Source organism: Mus caroli, chromosome 10 (assembly GCF_900094665.2).
Source record: "Mus caroli chromosome 10, CAROLI_EIJ_v1.1, whole genome shotgun sequence".
NCBI lineage: Eukaryota > Metazoa > Chordata > Mammalia > Rodentia > Muridae > Mus > Mus caroli.
This window is the reverse complement of record NC_034579.1, coordinates 103,897,566-103,919,657: the sequence shown is the minus strand read 5'-3', so window position 1 is coordinate 103,919,657 and position 22,092 is coordinate 103,897,566. Positions and strand designations below refer to the sequence as shown.

Sequence of the window (22,092 nt, the reverse complement as noted above, 5' to 3'; positions counted from 1 at the left end):
GTTTTCTTACTCTTTTTTTTATTTTAATTTTTATTCTTTACATACATTGCATCCCGACCACAGCTTCCCCAACCTCCTCTCTTCTTAGTCTTACCCCTACTTCCCCTCTTCACCTAGGTCTACTCCTGTTTCACCCTTTTTTGTTTTTTGTTTTTTTGTTTGTTTGTTTGTTTTTTTAAAAAGGCCTCCCAGGTATATGAACTGCAAAACAAATTACAATAAGATTAGACACAAACCTTCACATCAAGGCTGGATGAGGCAGCCTGTTAGGAGGAGAAGGGTTCCAAGTGTGGGCTAAAGAGTCACGGGTACCCCTTCCCACTCTCACTATTAGGGGTCTCATGAGAACACTCTGCAACCATAAGGTATATGCAGAGGCCCTAGCTCAGACCCATTCTAGGTTTGTGATTGTCATTTCAGTCTCTGTGAGCTCCTATGAGCCCTGCTTAGTTGATACTGTGGGCTGTGATCTCATGGTATCCTCCATCCCTCTGGTTCCTAGAGTCCTTCCTTCTCCTCTGTGGGGTTCCCCTGCTTTGCCCAGTATTTGGCTGTGAGTCTCTGCATCTGCTCCTATCACTTGCTGGATCACTGCCTCTCTAATGATAGATGAGATATGCACTGATCTATGAGTATAGAACAATGATGTCAGTAGAAATTATTTCATTGTCTTTTTTTTTTGCCAGTCATATTTGGTTCTATCCCAGGTCTCTGGGCTTTCCAGCCTCTGGTTCTTGGCCATTCACATAGTGTTAAACGTGGGCTCCCTCTTGGGGTGTGGGCCTCAAGCTGTACCAGTTACTGGTTGGCTACTCTCACAAGTTCTGCGCTGTCATTATCCCAGCATATCCTGCAGGCAGGACAGATTGTAGGTGGAAGGTTTTAAAAAGACTGTTTATCTTCAAAGGCACAAAGTAGGTTGATAGTGGAAGATGTTTTATTTTTCACATAATTTCTTAAAGTTGAAGATGAACACTCTATAAATTACTACAAATTTTATTTTACAGATACTATATTTCGAAAGGTGCTATTGTGGATCAACTTGGAGGAGACCTGAATTCAACTCCGTTGCACTGGGCCACAAGGTGTACATTCACTTCTATATCACGCTTCGCCTTAGGCTCCTTTAGTTTTTTTTAAAAAAATGATAATGCTAATATTTGATGTAGTCAATCATTTATTTATTGCTGCCCAGTGTTATCTTCACTGGAAACAAAGCTACAAGTTGTTCCTAGGGAAGCAGGCTAATCCAATTGTAATACTTTGGAAGTATGCATGCATTTACTTAAATAGGTTTTTTTTGGGGGGGTTAAGATCATATTGGATTGAGCTCACTTAATAATTACTATGTTTTCGTTAAGTTATCAAAGCTGTTGCTCCAATTAAGACTTTCAAGAACTGTAAACTCCTGTGTCTTGTTTTAAAGCAACTTGATAAAATATGTGATTTGATTCCCATCCTTATGTTCCTCAAGTATGCTCTTTTCTAGAAGACTTTGAAATAACCTAATGTCTAAATGCTTGTCTTTCTGTTTTTTAGACAAGGCCATTTATCCATGGTTGTACAACTAATGAAATATGGTGCAGACCCCTCATTAATTGATGGGGAAGGATGCAGCTGTATCCACTTGGCTGCTCAGTTTGGACATACCTCAATTGTTGCTTATCTTATAGCAAAAGGACAGGTAAAGAACTCTTAATAGTGTGCGTCTTAATCATGCATTATTTATGGCTTAAATGCCTGATATTCGAAGCATTACACTTTTAATACCTGAAGATACTTAAGTAGTAGTTTGTGACGGATGAGGAGAGTAAGAGAAAGTGTAGTTATTTTTGTACTAAGTTTTAGTGTACTTAAAGTAAGAGCAAATACAGTCACAAATTAAGATAGGTTTCTGTTAAATTGGTTATGAAATTATAAGTGTGATAAATAAGTAATGGAAAGTAAGGAAAGAATATATAACCTATTTTTTTCCTTTAAATATTTCCCTTAAATATTGTCTTAATTAGGATTTCTATCGCTGTGATAAAAGAGCAAGAGTGAAAGCAACGCACAGAGGAGAGGGCGTACTTAGGTACATCCCATCCAGTCTAGCCCAGTCCTGCCCACAGTCAGGCAGGTGGAGGGAGCACTGCTCACCAGCTCACTCCCTGTGGTTTGCTTAGTCTGCCTTTTATAGCACCAGGACTATGAGAGGAGCAGGGGTGACTCCGCCCACAGTGAGCTCGTCCCTCTCACATCCATCCTTGATTAAGAAAATGTACCACAGGTTTACCCACAGGCCACAGTCTGGGTAGAACTTGTATTTCAATTGAGGTTTCCTCTTCTAAACTGTTCACATAAAACTGACCAGCACAAATGACCCCATGTCAACTTGATGTAGAGTCATTGCAATTCCACTAGAGCCCTTCCTTTCTCATTTGTCCTCAAGATGGTATGTTAATCTTATCACAATATAAAACATATTCTAAACCTTCAAAGTCCCACAGTCTTTAAAAAATTCACACCTTAAAAAGTTGGATTTAAGGCCGGGCGTGGTGGCGCACACCTTTAATCCCAGCACTTGGGAGGCAGAGGCAGGTGGACTTATGAGTTCGAGGCCAGCCTGGTCTACAGAGTGAGTTCCAGGACAGCCAGGGCTACACAGAGAAACCCTGTCTCGGAGGAAAAAAAAAAAAAGTTGGATTTATTTAAGATCTCCAGAGTACAAAATAATTATTATATTAATTTAGATTTTATAAAATTAGTATGGCAGTAGTTTATTCCTTAACCACTGATTCCCCAGTAACCACAGAGACTAAGATTCATTAAAGTAGCAGTGAGCCACATACTGTGTAGTTATTACTCTGTGTGAAACCTCCAAGTTGTCAGGCTACCTCCCAGTGTTCCTGTCTTAGTGCCATTTGTTCATCCTCTCTGATCCAGCTCTTCTCCCGATGCCTCCTTCATCCACTCATGACTCCTCCTTCACTGAGTCTCCGCCCCTCCTTGACTTTTATTGGCAAGGCAGAGAATGAATGGAGAGCGGTGTTTACACAAGCTTGAGGCAGATTCCTTAGAAGTCAAGTAAACAAACGAAGCCGTGGCCACATGGAGACCAGATAGTGGGATAGAGAATCACTCACAGGGAGTGAGCTGGTGAGCAGCATTTGCGATAATAAAGGATAAACTTTACACAGTGTACAAAAACATTATGCCAACACTAGAGTCCATATAAAATATAGTAGTCTCATAACTACAGGCTTCTGCAAAATTAAAAAAAAAAAAATCAACCTAAAATCTGTGTATCCTCAAGAAGGAAGAATCAGGATATATATAGTGACAGCCTGAACAAAGCAAAATCAAATGGGACAGTCAGTGTGAAGAGCTCAGAGTGTCAGACATCGGGATTCCTCCCAACCCCGTGGGCTCCTTCACAGGCTTTTCACAGCCATCCCGACACATGGCATCTTGTCTTTAGTTAGGCTGGCTTCACCTCAGCCTGCTTCTGGCCTCTCTAAAGTGCTCTAGGACACAGTGCCAAGGCTCAGTTGTTCTCTCCGACCCCCTCACGCCTTCAGAACCAGTTCCAGCTGCATGACTTTACACTGCTGAGTTCAGCTGCCAGCATGAGAGGTACCTTGGCCCCTCTGGGCCACAGCTTCTGTGTGCTGTCCCACATCTGCACCCTCGATGACGCTGGTCTCTTCTGAATCACTGCTCATCTCTTAACTAGCCAGCCAACGGGAATCATTCTAGAGAAGCAGAGATTTTACGTCAGTGGTGCTAATCTCTTGTAACCACAGCCAACTCTTTAGCTCCAGTTGACCAGACTGCAGCTTCTTCAAGGCCTGGGCTGGGTCCTCTCTGGAAGGCAGTGATTGGGCAGAGTGTCGGTGTGGGCAAGACTTGGTCTTGCAAAAGTAAACATTGCTTCGTATTAATAGGATTTACTCTCTGATTCTTAGTTGTACTGGGGCCAAAAGCTGACGACGGCACTTTTGCTTAACAACAGGGCACTAGGTAAAGGATTTCTTGCTAGCACTTTCTTTTCTAGCCAGACAGCCAGAAGCCCTTCACTGCCTAGCTTTGTGAACCAGAGAGGGAGGAAAGGAAAAGAGTTGAGATACTTTATGTAGGTAGATATACACAGACACATACATTCCTACATTCTCTCTTTGGCAGGGCCCAACCATCTGTCTCAGTCAACTCCACCTGTATTCATGAATGCATATGTGCATACACATATACCTACATACAACATACAAACAAGCAAACATGTACATTTGGATGGATGGATGGATGGATGGATGGGGCAGAGCTCCCCAAGTCTCCACCGCACACCACACCACCTTTCTTTCTTTTCTCTGGTCTTTTTATAGACAAAAGTTCTTAGAAAATTACCTCACAGATAAAATGTTATACAAAATGGGAGTTACTAAGGGATGCTGATATTAAGTTCAAAGCAGTGTTTCATTCTATATGTTCATTGTAAGTTCAAAGCAACAGTTTCTCGTGGCCATGTCTTATCATAGTGCACACCTGTGGCTTTATCCTTGGACCTGAATGCTATTCCTTGAACACAAATTTGTCCCAGGTCTAGATCTCTTTTTAGTGTAATTATGAAAGCTCATTGTGTTCTTATGAGAAGTGGGCACATTCTATTCTTGATTCTAACTTTATTACATCTTTCTAGCAAAACAACTAAAACAATCTGTTAAAATTTTCTTTCTAAGATTATTTGAATCAAATCAGGAGTGCTATAAAATCATTAATTCATCTAAACAGCATTAATTCATGAAAGTTATGTTGCTCTTTAGGAAATCTAATCAATAGGATAGACTAATGCCCAGGGATTGTTATATTAACTTAATAAGGACAGAAAAGGCATATCAGCAAGATGCAATCCTGAGATGAAGTCTCTTTGGGACCTTGCTTCTTAGAGCTCACCCATTGCAGACCATGCAAAAGCTGGGGGCCACCTGCTAGCCTTAGCCTATCCTTGAGGGCTCCTGACAGTCCTGTAGAGTCTCTCAGGGACCCTGAGAACATCTCTCTGAAACTTCACAAGCCAGGCAGGCTTCTATCAGTTGCTTTCTGTGAACATTCTTACTTTCCAAGCTCCTCAGAACAACCCACTGAGCGTTGAGCACTTAACACCCATTCCAGCACCAAGTGCAATGTCACCATAGGCCTCCCCCAAACACACGGTCAGATCTGTCACAAGTACCCCATGACTGGTACAGTTTTTGTTTTAGGTAGTGTTCCTATGCTGTGATAAAACACCAAGATCAAAATCAGTTTGGGGAGGAAAGCCTTTATTTTGCTTACACACTAGGCAGTAGTTCATTGTCAGAGGGAGTCAGGGCAAGAACCCGAGGGGAACCTGGAGGCAGGAGCTGATGCCCAGCCCTCTGAGCTTTGCTTACTGCCTTGCTCCTCAGGGCTTGCTCAGCCTTCGTGGCCCAGGGTGGCTCCACCCACAGTGAACTGAGCCCTCTCAAATCAGCCCTCAAGAAAATGTACCACAGATGTCTTAGTCAGAGTTTCTATTCCTGCACAAAACATCACAACCAAGAAGCAAGTTGGGTAGGAAAGGGTTTATTTGGCTTACACTTCCATGTTGTTGTTCATCACCAAAGGAAGTCAGGACTGGAACTCAAGCGGGTCAGGAAGCAGGAGCTGATGCAGAGATCATGGAAGGATGTTCTTTACTGGCTTGCTTCCCCTGGCTTGCTCAGCTTGCTTTCTTATAGAACCCAAGACTCCCAGCCCAGAAATGGCATCACCCACAAGGGGCCTTTCCCCCTTGATCACTAATTGAGAAAATGCCTTACAGCTGGATCTCATGGAGGCATTTCCTCAACTGAAGGGCCTTTCTCTGTGATAACTCCAGGTTGTGTCAAGTTGACACAAAACCAGCCAGTACAACAGTCAAGTCTGGGGACATTTTCTCAATTGAGGTTCCTTCTGAAGTGACCCTAATATGTGTCATGTTGACCTAAAACTAGGTAGCACAAATATTGAACTTGCCATCTGAATTGAAGTAAACTTCTGAAGCCAATTTTGTCGACTGATAATTTTTTTATTTTAATAACCTTTTGAGGGGAATGATTTTAAAAAAATAATAAAACATGTTTCATCTTTCTGCTGCATCAAATAATGCACTTTCTGTCAGGAAACATGGGATTTAAGTTCTTTTTTTTTTTTNGATGGTTGTGAGCCACCATGTGGTTGCTGGGATTTGAACTCTGGACCTTCGGAAGAGCAGTCGGGTGCTCTTACCCACTGAGCCATCTCACCAGCCTGGGATTTAAGTTCTTGATGTTGATTTTTCTTCTTTTGAGTGTGCATCAGTGAGCATAAATCACATTAATTATATACATATTCGTTAATTATACACATATTCATTAATTATATACATATTCTTTAATTATATACCTATTCACCACATTGTACTTTTCCATTGATTTTTTTTTTCTTCTGAGTATCAGTGAGCATAAAATCACAGTAATTTATACCTATTGATTAATTATATACCTGTTCAGCACATTGTGCTTTTCTAATAAATCTATTTTATTAACAGAAATGCTACTACCTAGGTTCTCTTCTGCTTCTTTTGTGCTGATTGTATAAAATCAGAATGTGCTGTGTTCTGGAAGGTGAATATTGCACAACAGTGTCATGTGACAAGTGTCATTCTGTGACAGACTAGTGAAAGTTGTCTTTTATTCTAAATGAAGATTGTGTCAGAATAGTGTAAACCGTGACAAGGGAAGGGTAAGGCATAATTTGTTATCCACTTAGCTAGTTAATGGCAGAACTTAGCTTTAGTTAAAAATTATGAGACAAATTTGCATAAAGCATTTCCAGTTCAGTAGTAATGTCATTAGATTGTATAATGTCTAGATTAGATGTTTCCAACTAATTTTGGTTCAGATCTTAAAATTGTGCTGTCTGGTTTATTATCAGGATGTAGATATGATGGATCAGAATGGAATGACCCCTTTAATGTGGGCAGCTTATAGAACACATAGGTATGTAATTGTTCTGGGCTACTCTGATCATTTGGCATGATACAGTGTGGACAGGCGGGGTTAGAAGGAGCAGCAGCTGCTGTACCCAGTGCTGGGGAAGCTGGTGTGGCAGAGATGGACTCGTACAGAGCACAGGCTACTCTGCCTGCTTCGCTCTCTGTGCTCACAGTGGAAGAAGAGATTACCTTTTTTTTTTTTTAACCTTTCCATGTGATTCTGTTGTAAGTTTTATGTATTCATTTGAAAGTTGTCTTAAATCATTTTGGATCAGTCTAAATTGAAATACAGTATTTTTTATTCTTTAATATATAGATGTTATAGCACATATTTTCAGATTAAAAATAGGAACGTTAGGTCCAAGTGTGCTGCCTCTCAGCCCCATATTAGCTTATCCAGGGTTGTGCATCCATGACAGTCCATGTGCAATATTGTTTAACTCCTGACTGTAATAGTTGCGAGGCTAGAATAGATGTGCTCCGAGATGGAGTGAGAATGCAGCCACAGTCAGTGTAGCCTCTGTAATGATTTCGATAATTGAAATTAGGGTTGTTGTTGTTGTTTGTTTGTTTTTTTCCTTTTCAGTGTGGATCCAACTAGATTGCTTTTAACATTCAATGTTTCAGTTAACCTTGGTGACAAGTATCACAAAAACACTGCTCTGCACTGGGCAGTCCTAGCAGGGAACACCACAGTCATTAGTCTTCTTCTGGAAGCTGGAGGCAATGTGGACGCCCAGAACGTCAAGGTAAACATGCCTGCTGTGGGTGGAGAAGGAAGGACCAACAGGAGTCCTTCGGAAACATGGGCTTCTTTAAGATTGTGAGCATTGGGAGAAACTTATTATTTAGTTCAATACTTTACTTCTTCAGGATAATTTGTTTTTAAGAGATAGGTAATTTAATTCCTCTTATGATATTAAGTTGGATTTTAGTTTGTGGGTGGCCTTTTTATTAGTGAATTTGTACTGGATTTTAGAAACTACATACTTCTAACTACACAAATGAGGGACAATAGCTTCCTGGTTTCTTAATACCTTTATGTATAAGTTTATAGTTGCAAAATACACTATCTGGTCAGTAAAATGGCATAGCTGGTAAAAATCACTTGTTTGTAAAGGCTGACAACCTTTGAATGAGTCCCCGAAGCCATCCAGGTAAAGATGTGGAGGGAGAGAGCCAGCTCTATACTGTCCTCTGACCACATGCACGCCACAGCACATGCGCACATACCTTCATGCACAGCAGTAAGAACAGCAGTAGTGAAAGCACATTCATAGTAAATTGGAGTCGTGCTTTGACTTGGTCATTTTAGTAGCATATGTCTTTAAAGAGCAAGACTTTTAAATTTGATTAAACACTTTATGATGTTTATAGACTAATGGTGAATTAACCCAGGATAAGCATACAGAATTCATCTAAGTGCCAAGTACAATTTCATATGTACACTTTTGAGTTTTAAGAATTTGTACATATCTACAAACACAAGATTCTGCTGGGGAACTGGCAAGGTGACTCGGTGGATAAAAGGTGCTGGCTGCCAAGCCTGATAACCTGAGTTCTACCCCCAGGACATGGTGGAAGGAGAGAACTACTCTTTCAAGTTGTCCTCTGACTGCCACATGGGTCATGTGGTACTGGTGCACTCACACAAACACAACATCAATAAGTGGCCAAAAAATAAATAAATTAATTAATTAATTAAAAAGGTTCTGTTGGTAATCTCAAATTTTTGATTTATCTTTTGCATTTTTTAAAGACTTAGGACTGTTAAGCAGTAATTTGAATGACTGCAAATATTGGACAAACATTTGTAAGGATTAGCTATAATTTGTAGTACTTTCTGAGCCATGTTTTATAAATGCCTAAAGGATATGTGCAAATTAAATGTAAAGGGAGTTTAAGCTATATACTAACCTAAAATAGCCAATCAAAAAGTAGGTATCTCTTGCTGGATCAAGGCATCTCCTTATGTTCTAATGACAAATTTTTCCTTTATTTGGTTACTTTAAGAAGAGAAGGTTAGACTGTTGAACATGGGTTGGGCTGTGGGGTTTTTTTTTTTTTTGTTTGTTTGTTTTTTAACGTTTATTTCATAGCTTAGTTAATTTTTAGAAACTGGCCTAAATGCAAATTTTGAGTTTAGTTTAAATATTATAAACTATGAAATTGATTTTTAAAAGTCATGTGTTTTCTTTCTTTTTTTTTTTTTTTTAACCTTTTTAACTTTTAAGTCTTGTTCCTACTCAGGATGATGAGAATCGTCCACTACAACACTTGGAAAAGGGAAACGTGGCTTATTGTAGTAACGGGCATGTGATGAGCATTTAGCAATTACCTATAGGCTAAAAATGAAGATTTGCAGTCTCTAGTTTTACCCAAGCTGGCATTTAGGACAGCCAGGATACCATTCTGCTACTTCAGAAGTGATAGAGTAATGTTTACCTTTTCAAAAGATTGAAAGCAAATGCTGCGAAAATCCTAAACACTAGCATTCGTAAACTCTGCCAACCGAGCTCAGGACAAAAGAAGACAGGCGATGCTCTACTAAACTGACCAGCGTTCCTTTAGGCAAAAGTAACCGAGCATCAGCCTCAGTTTTGTCACCTGCATTCTTTCTATCTCACTCTCTTTGATGTTGAGAGCCCCAGACTTAAGGATCATGAACTAGAAATACATTTCAAGATAATTTTTTTTAATATCACTGGAAGAAAAATTGAACTAATTTCAGTACAGCAAGGAATTAGTCTGTTTGCTTTTTCTTAGTTGCTATATTAATATAGTTGAACTACAATGTGCCAAACAATTATGAAAGCAAGTTGGCTAAACAGTTCCATAGTTTGAAACTAGTGCTGTATTCATATAAAACCTTAGTACAGTTTTCTTCAGTCATGATATTTAAGTATTTGCAGTGTGTCTGAAAATTTTAACATCTTTCCAAATAATCAAAAGTTGTGGTCGTCACTAACTACTGCATAAGCCTTTAATGTTGATAAGATATAAAAGTCCAAAGTGAATTTCAGCAGAAAGGTGATGGCGGGGGGGGGGGGGGGTGTGCTTGAAAGTACTCACGCTCGTTCCCGTCCTCTCTGTTCTGGGGTCAGGCATATTAGTGATGTGTTACCAAGATTAGAATACCCCGAAGAGTCCACAATGCCAAATGTTGAGCTTACTAATGTGCCTGTAGACACTGTATGTAAATTCATGCCCTTTTAAAACGATTCATAAGCTTCTCATTGATATCTTTATTTTATCTGACATAGATTCAAAGTTGACTGTTGGTTAACAAGAAAAAAGTCCCATTCCCATGTTAGAGACTGAATCCAGGATTTCATGCATGCTAGGGAAACAGTCTACCACTGAGTAGAAATATCCTCTAGCCTAAAACAGTGATGGAGAGTGCCATGCTCTCGGTAACTTCTGGAGTAACAGTAAAGCTAAAGGAAATTAAGTCTGAAATTCATTTGCTTATGCAACGAGGGGAAAATATCTCTGTCTGCTTTGCTAAGAAAGATTTTATTTCCTAAATGTTCTTTTCATATAATTAAAAGTAGAAAGAATGAGATACTATTTCTTTGGAATCTAGCATTCTCTGTATACTTGAAGTGTAGTCACCACTTTCAGCAGAAACCATCTCTTCATTCACTCAGTAAATATTGGTTCATTGGGAGTTTGTCTGCATGTTCAAGCCAGATTAAGCTCTGTGTTGGTCTCAGAACATACATTCTCTTGAAGAAATGAATAATGAGAATCAATTGAGTCCGAGCCTGAGAAGGCAAGAGTGATGTGAGGGTTCCTCTGAGGAGATACAGTCCTTGGAGGTGTGAGGAGAAGAATCAGTTGTGTGGAGAGAAGTGGTAAACAGATTGTTTCTATAGAGAAGTCCATGCTTTACAAGGCCCGGGAAGGTGAGGCTGAGTTTTAGGTGCAGATTTGAGGCTGGCTTAGAAGTACAGCAAGTGAGAAGTGACTTGAGAGACAGATGCCAGATCACGGAGACTCTGTGGTAAGAAGCTTGGTTGTTTATGAAGTCCTAGGACACAGACCGGTTTGTATTGCCTGCCGTAGGCTGTGCTTTCATTTAGATGCTGATTTGGTTGGAGACATGAGGGAATCAGTAGGACAGGACAGGAGAAAGGCTGTTGCTTTTGAAGGACCATGTTAGCTTAGCCAGGATGGGGCTAGCTGAGATGATCGGAGATACTGTCTACAGTATTGTTAGATAGGTTAGATCTGAGAATGAAAGAAAGCATCCTTGAGGACGCGGCTTTGCTCAGTTAACTTGTCTTCCACGTGGGTTGAGATTGTGAAGGCTGAAGGGAAAGTGCTCTTTTGAGGGGAAAATAATAGGAATCCATTCTGTTTGATAATATTTAGTATGGTGTCTTTTCTCCGTGTAGCATTTAAAGTTAATTAGGCTACTGCAGACATTGAAAAGGAAATTTCATTTTAAAATCTCCAACATTGATTCTTTGTCCATAATTTTGACATTTATTATTTCATTTTTCATTTTAAGTACTAGGAAAGATCATTTTATTAAAAATGAATTGTAGAGGCTGGAGAGATGATGACTTAGCAATTAGGAGCACTGTTGCTCTTGCAGAGGACCTGGGTTCATTTCCCAGCACCTACACAGTGGTTCACAACCATCTGTAACTCCAGTTTCAAGGGATCTAATACCTTGTGTCTGGCAGGCACCATGTATGCATGTGGTACACATACATACATGCAAGCAAAACACTAATACACATTGAATAAAATAAATATATCTTTAAATTTTTTTAAATAAAAATAAATTGTCAGGGTAGGATGTAACTACAAGTCTAGATTTGTTTTTAAAAGGTATAAAAACGTTATATTCTTTAGACAAGATAAAACAGACCTTCTCTGCTGTAATTATTTAGCTATTTGGTCCTATCCTAAAATAATTATTTTAAAAATGTGGTTAATTTATGTTAACTAGAAATTGCTTTTGCTGCAAATTGCTTGTTTGAAAAAGAAATTAAATTCCTTTAATATACAAAATAAAATTTTATATTAAAATAAGACAACTTACTTTGAAGTAATATTAATAAATTTTACTAAATAGATAACTTTACAGTACTTAACGTTTATATTTGGAGCAGTAAGAAGTAGCTAAATAGTCTAGGTTAGGTCGCTGGTGGATCTAGGATGGCATGGGCTTGTTTAAATACTGTGACAGCATTGGGGGTTCTGCTGACACTTTCATAAGTAAGTGTTAGAAGAATTTTACAGTCCTAGGTTATGGTTAAACAGCAACCATAGGGTAAAGAAGTACTTCTGTGCTAAGAATAACAAAACAAATTTATTGGCTTATGTCATATTTTTTGTTTCGTTTTACTATGTGGTTTTGTTAATTTTTAAGGATCTTATTCTGTAGTTAGAGTTACATAGATGAAGTTAGAAATTTAATTTGGGAAGGACAATTAATCTGAGTGCTACCCAAGCATTTCCAAAATTTTCTTTTTAAAACTGTCAGAAGGATCGCCTATAATTTCTTGGAAGGAGGTGAGAATCGCTGTAGAAAAAGTTGTTGATCTTGAACACCCGACCTCAATGGTCTCTGATATGGTCTAACAGTGAGGTTCAGTCCCACTGAGACACAGCTTCAAGTGATCTTCCTCCTTAGCCATGGTTATTTGACCAAAACCCCTGAAGAATTTCTTGTATTTACCACCAGTGACATAGTCTCTAAATACTCCATGTGGATTCTTGCTGATGTTACTGTCGTTAGTAATACTATTTTGGCTGTGACATGGAGTAAGCAATATAGCCTTGATTCCAAACCCTGGTTTTAGTATAACTCTGGAATTGTTTATTTATTTTACCATCGGAATAAAAGAACTATACAGTCAGGTGACTAGAGAAGTTGAAAGGTTTTTTTAAAGCTCCCTCAATCTTTCTGTCTAGGCAATCCTTAGGTGTCACATGGCCCTCTAGTGGAAGGGGTGCTCAGCTGGACCGAGGCAACTGCAGGATATTCTGGGAGTTGTTACCCAAGGGATGGCTATTATTCAGGTAATATTTATAGTTTGGATTAATTAGCTGATTCTGAAAACTTAGGTGATGGAATTCTGGAATAAGCAAGGAATATCTAAAATAAAATATCCCTATTGCTGAAGGCTTGCCTAGATTAGCCCAGTCCTTGTTAAATACCATTGGTTTTCTATTAACAATGTGCTTGGGCTTTTGAAGATTTTTATTATTGTTGTTTGTTTGTTTATAATTCTTTGTTGCTATATAATAGTGTTATGCTTAATTTTTGTGTTTTTAAAAGTATATTCCATGCTTGATAAATTATTATCTTTCCCCAAAATGAGATTCTGGTTTGTTTGTTTTTTTTAATCCAGTATTTTGAAGTAAAATTTCAGTGGTTATTTTTTAAAAAATAATTTGAATATCATTCTTCACATTTTGGCAGGTTTATCTTTTTATTTAAAGAGTCAGATAAATAGAGGACGTTAAATAGATTGGATATGTAGGTGTCTAATTTACAAAAGCAATAGAAGATTTAAATTAGGAAAAGCAGAGAAGGAACGTCTAGGAGTGAGTTGTGTCTTTTTTGTTTCTGACGTGTTACTGTATTCCTGGCATTCTTGTTTTAGGGTTGAAAGACCTCGTGGCATCTCACCTGCATGAACTGCTTTTCTCTCAGTCACTCTCTTGTTCTCTTGGGGACGTTCTGTGTGGGTGGTGACTCTGTGGTAGGTCGAGTGCCAGTACAGTGTAGAAGCCGACACTGACTTTTTCTTTCTTCCTAGTCTCTTGTGAAGGCACTTACCATCCCTGAAGTAAAAGAGATTTCTGACAGCTTGCCACACTGTTAGGATGGCTTAGCACACTCAGTGTTAGGAGTGTGCACTAACTGATAAACTTAATGGTAGCCTCTGATCCAGCAGGTACTAAAATACCTACTTTTTGATTTGCTCTCTAATTTGTCAAAAATGCAAACAAAAATAGAATCTAGAGTATAAGATGAGAAAATGTATTTTCTTTTGTGTTTTGAATGGGAAATGAAACAGGTATGTAATAATTTAGGATTTTTAATTGATTTTACTCAATGTCAGAAACTTGTTGATGAACTTATGCAGTCAATATACGAAATTTCTTTAAAAGTTATTAGTGAAGCTATGAGTTTTTTAATGTGAGCTTCTTGTATTTACTTTGTCAGGGTGAATCAGCACTTGATTTGGCAAAGCAAAGAAAAAACGTGTGGATGATCAACCATTTGCAGGAGGCAAGGCAAGCGAAAGGGTATGACAACCCGTCCTTCCTCAGAAAGCTGAAGGCTGACAAGGTAACTCGGGCCCGAGGCACCTCCAACCTGCAGCTGTAATTCACTTTGCTGCATAAATGTTCACGTGCCTGAAGTCTTAGGCTTTCCACTGTAGTGCTTAACGTACTAATTCATCCAAAGTAAGATGAGAGTATTTAACACAGTTTCTTAGAATTACTTATGGTCCGCGCTGGGATGTTTAAGGAAGATGGCTGCATGTAAATGGGTCTAAATCCCCCTTGATGCGGCATAACATAAATTCCACCTAACTGGTCTTTAGTAGATAAAAGCATTCTGTGTACATTTGCTGATGTAATAATGAGTTTTGAACCATCTAATTCTTCACGTGAATTTTCTGAACCAAGTACTATAGTTCTAATTATCTGCGCTTTTTATTCTTTGTGATATAACTTTAGAGAGAAAGCTTCCATTTTTGGCTGTTTTGTAGAAACTCCATTTTCTCCCATGACTCTTCAGTTTTAAAATTTAATGGCTGTTTGGCTTAACTGTTTACTTACAATAGGATTTTAAAACTTAAAATGTTTTCCCAATGCAGACTCTATGTTCCTTAGAAAACATTATTTCCACTAAAAAGGAAGATATTATTTAACTGGCATTAAAATATATATATGCTGTTGGAGATTTAATTCAGTGGTAGAGTGCTTGCCTAGCAAGCGCACAAGGCCTTGGGTTCATTCCTCAGTTCTGGGTAGCAGGGGGAAAATGTGTGTGTGTATGTGTGTGTGTGTGTGTGTGTGTGTGTGTGTGTATACATATGTATATATTTTAGCTTGAGAGTAACCCACAACTTGAGTGATATTAAGTTACTCTTATTAATTTTTATAGAAAACTTGAGTACTTAAGCTTTACTAATGGCAGTACTAAAATCATAGAAGTTAATATTAATCCATTACGAGTGTGACAGAAATAAATAAAGTGTGGTATATTTGAAAGCAGCAGCTCATTTATTTATAAGAATTCAGCCTTCCTTACTGGGTGGACAGTCCCTGGTCCCTCCCTCTGACGCCAGCATAGCTGTATTTGAAGCTTGTTAACTTGCGCAGGTGTTCTGACCTCGCAGAGAAGGGGGATGAGTTGTTTCTGCGTGCAGTGTTAGTGCTTGCGGTCATGTCATAGCTGGAGAACGTACTTATTTTGATTTCATGCTGTTGGCTGCACGTTACATAATCTGACTTTGCTGAATATAAATATTCCAAACTTCTTTTTTTTCTATAGGGCCAGATGAAAATAGTTTCTTAATTTAAAGATAATGCATTAATATATAAATTTCCTTATTTATATATTTGGGTACTGTTTCTCTGTAAAAAGAGAGCTTTAGGGATTGAAGAGATGGCTCAGTGTGTTCTTGCAGACTACCTGAGTTCTGTTCCTAGCAGCCATGGAGGGCAGCTTACAGCATCCTGTAGTTCCTGCCCGTCTGGCCTCCAGAGACACCACAGTTACTTCCTTCCTCCCCAATACTTACAAACAATGAAAAATTAAAAGTAAATCCGAAAAATGAGACAGAGCACAAATGTCACAAAGCACTCAGTTAGGCCTCCAATAGGCCTTTCTCAAAACATAGGCTAACATATACCTTTATGTTATATGTTTGGGGGCCACAGAGATGGCACAGCAGTAGAGGACTTCTCTCACAAGCAGCAAGCATGAGGACTGGAGGTTGGATCCCTAGAACCCACAGCAAGCTGGATGGGGGGGTCACATTCCACCACCCCACCAGCCCGGGGCACCGGCGATGGGGAGTCTATGAAGCAAGCTAGCAAGTCAGAATAGCAAAGAGACTCTGAGTCAGTATAAAAGGGGACAGAGGAGACAGCTAAGATCAGCCTCATGCCTCCACATATCTGAGCACACACGTGCATGTGCACACTGCACGCATACATGTATGTGAAGATGAGCTTCATCATGTAGTGCAGTGTGTGTTATAGTGACATCAGCTTAGAGGCTGAGTTTCCTGGTTTTCCTTCAGTAGCTTTCAACACGTTAAGGTTCATTTGCCTCTAGTCTGGAACTGTTTATGCCAGGCATTTGAACTCATGGACATCTGCCTTCTAAATGCTAGGATTAAAAGGTAGATGTTAACCTATGTTTTGAAAAAGGCCTATTAGAGGCCTTATTGAGTGCTTTGTGACATTAAGTACCACAAGTATATGAACTCTTTTTTTTTTTCTACTGCACATTAGAAACTTTTAAATTATGAACATGATTTTGTTTGCCAGCCTATTGAAGCATGTGCTGTGTTTGCGGTGGAGAGAAAAACTAAACAAGATAGTGCTGACACCCAGGCTTCACTGGCATTGTACTTTAAAAAGTCACCTCAAGGGAGGACACAGTTGGGTGGCAGGAGTAGACAGATTCAGAGGGAGCTTGGATCTTGGGAAGCAATCTTAAAACTGCTGAGATTTTGAAAGTTAGAATATTTTCAGTATGTGTACACATGCGTATACATGCATGAAGAGGCAAGCACAGGACATGTGCAGCATGGAGATGCCAGAGGTTGATAGCAGATGCCTTCTTCAGTTGCTGCACCATCATCATCATCATCATCATTTTGAGACAGTGCCTCTCACTGAATTGGCTAGACTGGGTGATGGGTAATCAGCCCCACAGATCCTGTTGTTCTCTCTCTGGTGCTGCAATCACAGGGAAGTGTGAACACTTCGTATTTGACTCAGATAACCCAGGAGACCAAAGAAAAGATTCCAAGTTAGTTTGGTGACCCAATGAGTTTATAGGGATTGCTTATAAGAACTTGGATTAAAAACCTATTAAGAAAATAAAAAGATTATCAACAAGCTACAAACTAGAAGGTGATACTAACAAGTCATATGTAAACAAAAGACAAAGATACAGAATGTAGAAGGAACTCCTAATAAAACCCAACAATGAAAATTTGTCAAAGAATCCAGTTTTAAAGCGAGCTAATGAGTTTGGTGGTATGTGTATGCCTGCAGACCAGGACTTGGGAGGCTGAGGCAGGGGGCTCAACTTTCAGGCCATCTTGGGCTATATGACAAGATGCTATCTTAAGTATACATTACATATACACAGAGAAAGGAAGAAGTCTAAAGACATATCTGATGCTGCACAAAGACTGGATTCCTCAAATGTTTGCTGGTGGGATTGTAAATTAATATGATACTATGGAAAGCAACTTGTGATCTGTATAATGCAGAATTGCAGTTACCTCAGAGACATGATAACTTAAACTCATAGAAATCTATATGCCACTATTTATTGCATCTTTATTCATAATCCAAATTGTAAAGAGTTTGATGTTCCTTAATAGGTAAATGGTTAAATAGACTGTGATATATCCATACCGTGAAAGTTAGATCAAATGGAAGCCATGTGTGGTGGCATATGCATTTAATTCCAGTGCCCAGGAGGTAGAGGCAGGCAGATCTCTGTGAGGTTGGGCTATACCATGAGACTAAAATAAAACAAAACAAGGAAAGAAAACCACAATGTCTTTATGTACGTTGTCACCTAAGATGAACTAGTCCGTGAACAAGACGAGCAGTACTGCTTATTGCTGCTGTGAAGATACAGCTGTGATAGATATCACAGAGAGGTGTGTGAGTTTGTGTATTCCAAGTGTGGACTCTGACAGCCAGCTCAGTGTACCAGCTGTACAGGAGCATCTCTCGAGTTCTGAGCACCATGGGCTGGGAGGTCTGCTGATTCAGTTCATGTTGGTTTGCTTGCTGGCTTGGTTTTTTTGGTGTGTGTGTGTGTGTGTGTGTGTGTGTGTGTGTGTGTGTGTTTGTGTGTACATGCATGTATTTGCACACATCTTTATAGATAGGGTACATGTGTAGAGAAGCTAAAGGACAAGTTTTGGGGAGTCCTTCCCTTTCGCTGTGGGTCTCAGGGATCAGACTCAAGTGGTCCACGTGGTGAGGCAAGCACATTTACCCCCTGAACCATCTTACTGACCTTGCTTTTATGCTTTATTTCATTTTACAGTTTTAATAGACTGTTAGTTTATATGTCTTCTCCAATTTAAGCGACTTTAGCTGTCTACAGTGTGATAAAGTCATTGTGATTGCCCTTGTTAGCAGGTCCTCTATTAAAAAGGGGTGTTGAGCTGTGAACTGCTCTCTGGCTAGCCCATGGTAACCTGTCCTACTGTTTGCTGTTTTTATGGCTGGGTGTATAGAACTCACTCCATAATTTGAACTTCTCAGTTTTCACTGCCTTAACACACTCCTTTTAAATGTTAATTTTTGTGTAGTGCCTGAACACCATAGGCAGATTTGAATGAATGAATTTTACTTTTGGTTACATACTTTCACAAAGATAGCAGTGGTTAAGCCTGAGATCATTTGAAACATGCAGGGACTGTGTAACATCTGGTTTTGTTCTGTTTATTTTACAGGAATTTCGTCAGAAAGTAATGCTGGGAACCCCATTCCTGGTGATCTGGCTGGTCGGGTTTATAGCAGACCTAGACATTGACTCTTGGCTCATTAAAGGGTTAATGTATGGTGGCGTTTGGGCTACAGTGCAGTTTCTCTCCAAGTGAGTGTGTTCTTTTTAACTTTAATTTTATGAAAAAACATAATTTGCACTGTTATATCAAATTAATGTTTAATAGTTTAGAATATTATCTGCTTTGGTAATTTGAGAAATTATTGATAAGCATTATTAAAATTATTCAAAAAGTCTCCTAATGACAAAAGTCTAGTGTGAGATTTTTGAAGCTAAAATACATTCTGAGAAATAGTTAAAATATTTCTTAGAAGCGAATTTGAGCTTGTTGCTCTGTAAGTGGGATGTGTTACTTTATTACTCTACTTGCCTTTCTGTAGGTATTGCTGCCTTTGGTTGTTGGCATTAGACAACTAAGAGTTCTTGTGCTCCGCCCAGCCCCAGAGCAGGCTTTCCCATTGCTTTAAGCACGGACCATTTCCTTTCTTTTTGAGTCTTTTTGCCCTAAATGTTGCCTGGTTCAGCAATCCTAGAAAGGTATCTCTGATCCACATCTTCTTATTTAACTTGCCTTCTTTAAGCATCTTGTTTTCACTGGAAATTTAGGAAGACTTTGGAGATAGGTCACACAGAGTAACTAGTCATATGCAACTGTTAGTTCTGATAAGGACTGACTGCTGGGCCGGGTAACTCATCTCTGAAGTGTTTCTAGGAGCTCTAACAGGTTATTAAATATTATAGGAAATCATGAAGACTATTGATCTACATGCACAGGTCCTGTTTGTATCAGTGAGAGTCATTGGTATTTCTTCCTATCACAAACACAAGCCTTCAGTTACACGGGATCAGCCAGTTCATCTTACTTGAAAATACATGTCCATATACTTTAACTGAGGTGGGCAGGTCAGGAGACATGAGCATTGTCGTGTTCTCACTTGCCAGAACTCCAGCGTTCTTGAAGAATGTGCTGGGTGATGAAGTTGCTGTATAGTAAAGTGAATTACTGATTTCAGCAAGTTGGAATATACTGAAATTCTAAGTTGCAAAGTATGTGGAATATAGTGATGTCCTTGGTAGGCTAAAGAGTCTTGATGAACTCAGTACTGTGAAAACCATCCCTGTGTTTAAATATCTTTGACTTTTGTGATTCTAATCTCAGTGTTTTATAATGAAATATGCCACGTAACGTTTTATAAAATCTGTTTTACAGGTCCTTCTTTGACCATTCAATGCACAGCGCATTGCCCCTTGGGATATATTTGGCAACCAAATTCTGGATGTATGTGACATGGTTCTTCTGGTTTTGGAATGATATCCTTCATTGTGGGAATGTGCTTGCTGCAGTCTGACTCAGGCATCTGTGGCTGTGGTTAGGGAGCTCGTGCACCTAGGGACGTGTAGGGAGCTAATGTGGATAAGTATGAAATACTTCATACCTAGTGTAGGGTTCTTAGAAACTGCAACAGCCACAAACACCACTGCAGCCAATAGTCACTCCGTTTAAACATCACCCATATCTTGTAAGCTAGTGTTAGTTCATTTTGTTGGTGGGAAAATTTAGGCCTTAGGAGCCCAAGATTGTATAATATAGCTGGTCTTTGGTAAAGGTAGTATTGAAAGCTGTTCAAACCCATAGAGTCATTTGCAGTGGGGCCTTGCTATATAGTACAAACTCACCTGGAGTTCACAGCAATCCTCCTGCTTCAGCTTCCCAAGTGTTAGGGACTTTATTGGTCTGTCTTATTTATTTTTTTACTTAATAAGTCTTTGCTCAATATCTTTTGCTTCATTAAAAAAAGTACAATTAACATATCAAACACACACTTCATACATTACCAAATAAATTACCAACATAAAATCCTATTTTTCTTTTTTTGATTTTTGAAACAGGGTCTCTCTAAATAACCTTGGCTGTCCTGGAACTCACAGTGTGGACCAGGCTGGCCTCAAACCCATAGAGATTCGCCTGCTTCTGCTTCCCAAATTCTTGGCTTAAAAGCATGTGCCACCACACCCAGCATAAAATACTTTTTAAAAACAGTATAGTTTGGACCTGTAGTTACACACAAGCCTATTTACCACACCCTCTGGCTTGTTTGGTTTTGAGAAGGTTTTATCTTGTAGTCAGACCTGTCTTGGGATTCTGTCATCAAGGGAGTTCTGCCTCAGCTTCCAAGTGCCTTGGGCTGAAGGCCTGTACTTCTGGGTTCTTTTTTTTTTTTTTTTTTTAACTTCTTAATTCATTCTTTGATTCCTTTACTCTTTGTAATAGCAACAAGTTAAAAAGTAATAGTGTGCTTTTTCAGCACATTCTGTGCATAAGACCAAGTGTTCTGGTTCCTGAGGTCATGCTGTCATTACAGAAAGGCAACTGGGGAATGTTGGCTGGGTTTTCCAGTGTTCTTGTGTGAGGTCAGCCTTCTGTTTCCAGTCTACAGGCCTTGCTGTGTGTACTTTGGTTTGGGTTTCTGTTCAATCCATTGAACCTTAGCATCAGTGTGTAATGACTAAAAGTCAAAAGCAGTAATACTTTTTTTTCTGCATCAGCATTTATTTTCCTTTATAAAAAAGACCATTTTCTTCTGACCTTTGTAAGGTTGACCTTTAGAAATAAATCTCGTGACCCTGCGGACGTAAGTCACACCCAAGGGAAAGATGCCAGTGCTTGGCTAGGAGTGAGTGCGCTGGCTCTCCTGAAGCTCAGAAATGCATTCAAGATAAAACGAACAAATAAAAACTACCTTTATTTAAGAAAGAAGGCATTAAGATTGGAAGTTTTCTGGAAGTGGTGGCACACAGTTACCGCCACAGCACTTGGTAGGCTGAGGTAGGGTTGAGAGTTCAAGCCCAGCCTAAGGCATTAGCCTTTTCAGTCTCTGTTTAAGTTTTCTTAGTTTATTGGTAGGTATTGGTTTCTTGGTGTTGGACTCAGGTGTTTATGTATGCACGGCACATGTTTTTACCTTTACCCACTGAGCCATCTCACTGGCCCTCCTATTTAAATCAATTCTGCAACGTTTTCAGTTTGTTTGTTAGGTTTGGTTGTCTTCAAGACTGGATTCTTTGCCTTGTGGCTGCTGTAAACTTTTCTCCTTTGATTTTTCTTGAGAGTGTGCTGGTGCAGTTGTTAGGCCATTTCTGTCCATCTTTCCTCTCTTCTGTGATTAACCAAAGTGAAGTTACTCAGACTTTGATGTTTTCTCTGATAGATAGGCTTTAGAATAATTGTTGTGTTTTCCTGTCTGCTTTGGTGTCTGGATAATACCACTTCACCATCTGATCTGACTGTTTACATCCACGTGTGTGTGTGTGTGTGTGTGTGTGTGTG

The 22,092-nt window shown here is 39.2% G+C and overlaps 1 protein-coding gene across 3 annotated transcripts in view; it reads left to right on the top strand.

The window, feature by feature from the left end:
* Nucleotides 1–22,092, top strand: part of Zdhhc17 (zinc finger DHHC-type containing 17) — a 62,400-nt gene that overhangs the window by 29,604 nt on the left and 10,704 nt on the right. The window contains exons 4-10 of one of the 3 annotated variants that reach the window (XM_021173832.2): nucleotides 1,008–1,085; nucleotides 1,540–1,684; nucleotides 6,952–7,016; nucleotides 7,599–7,761; nucleotides 14,205–14,330; nucleotides 18,712–18,854; nucleotides 19,975–20,075. In XM_021173832.2, the coding sequence (XP_021029491.1) occupies nucleotides 1,008–1,085; nucleotides 1,540–1,684; nucleotides 6,952–7,016; nucleotides 7,599–7,761; nucleotides 14,205–14,330; nucleotides 18,712–18,854; nucleotides 19,975–20,075 (821 nt within the window). Of the gene's footprint in view, nucleotides 1–1,007; nucleotides 1,086–1,539; nucleotides 1,685–6,951; nucleotides 7,017–7,598; nucleotides 7,762–12,072; nucleotides 13,052–14,204; nucleotides 14,331–18,711; nucleotides 18,855–19,974; nucleotides 20,076–22,092 lie in introns of those variants that run through there. The other 2 variants (XM_029482495.1, XM_029482494.1) reach the window with 2 other exon arrangements.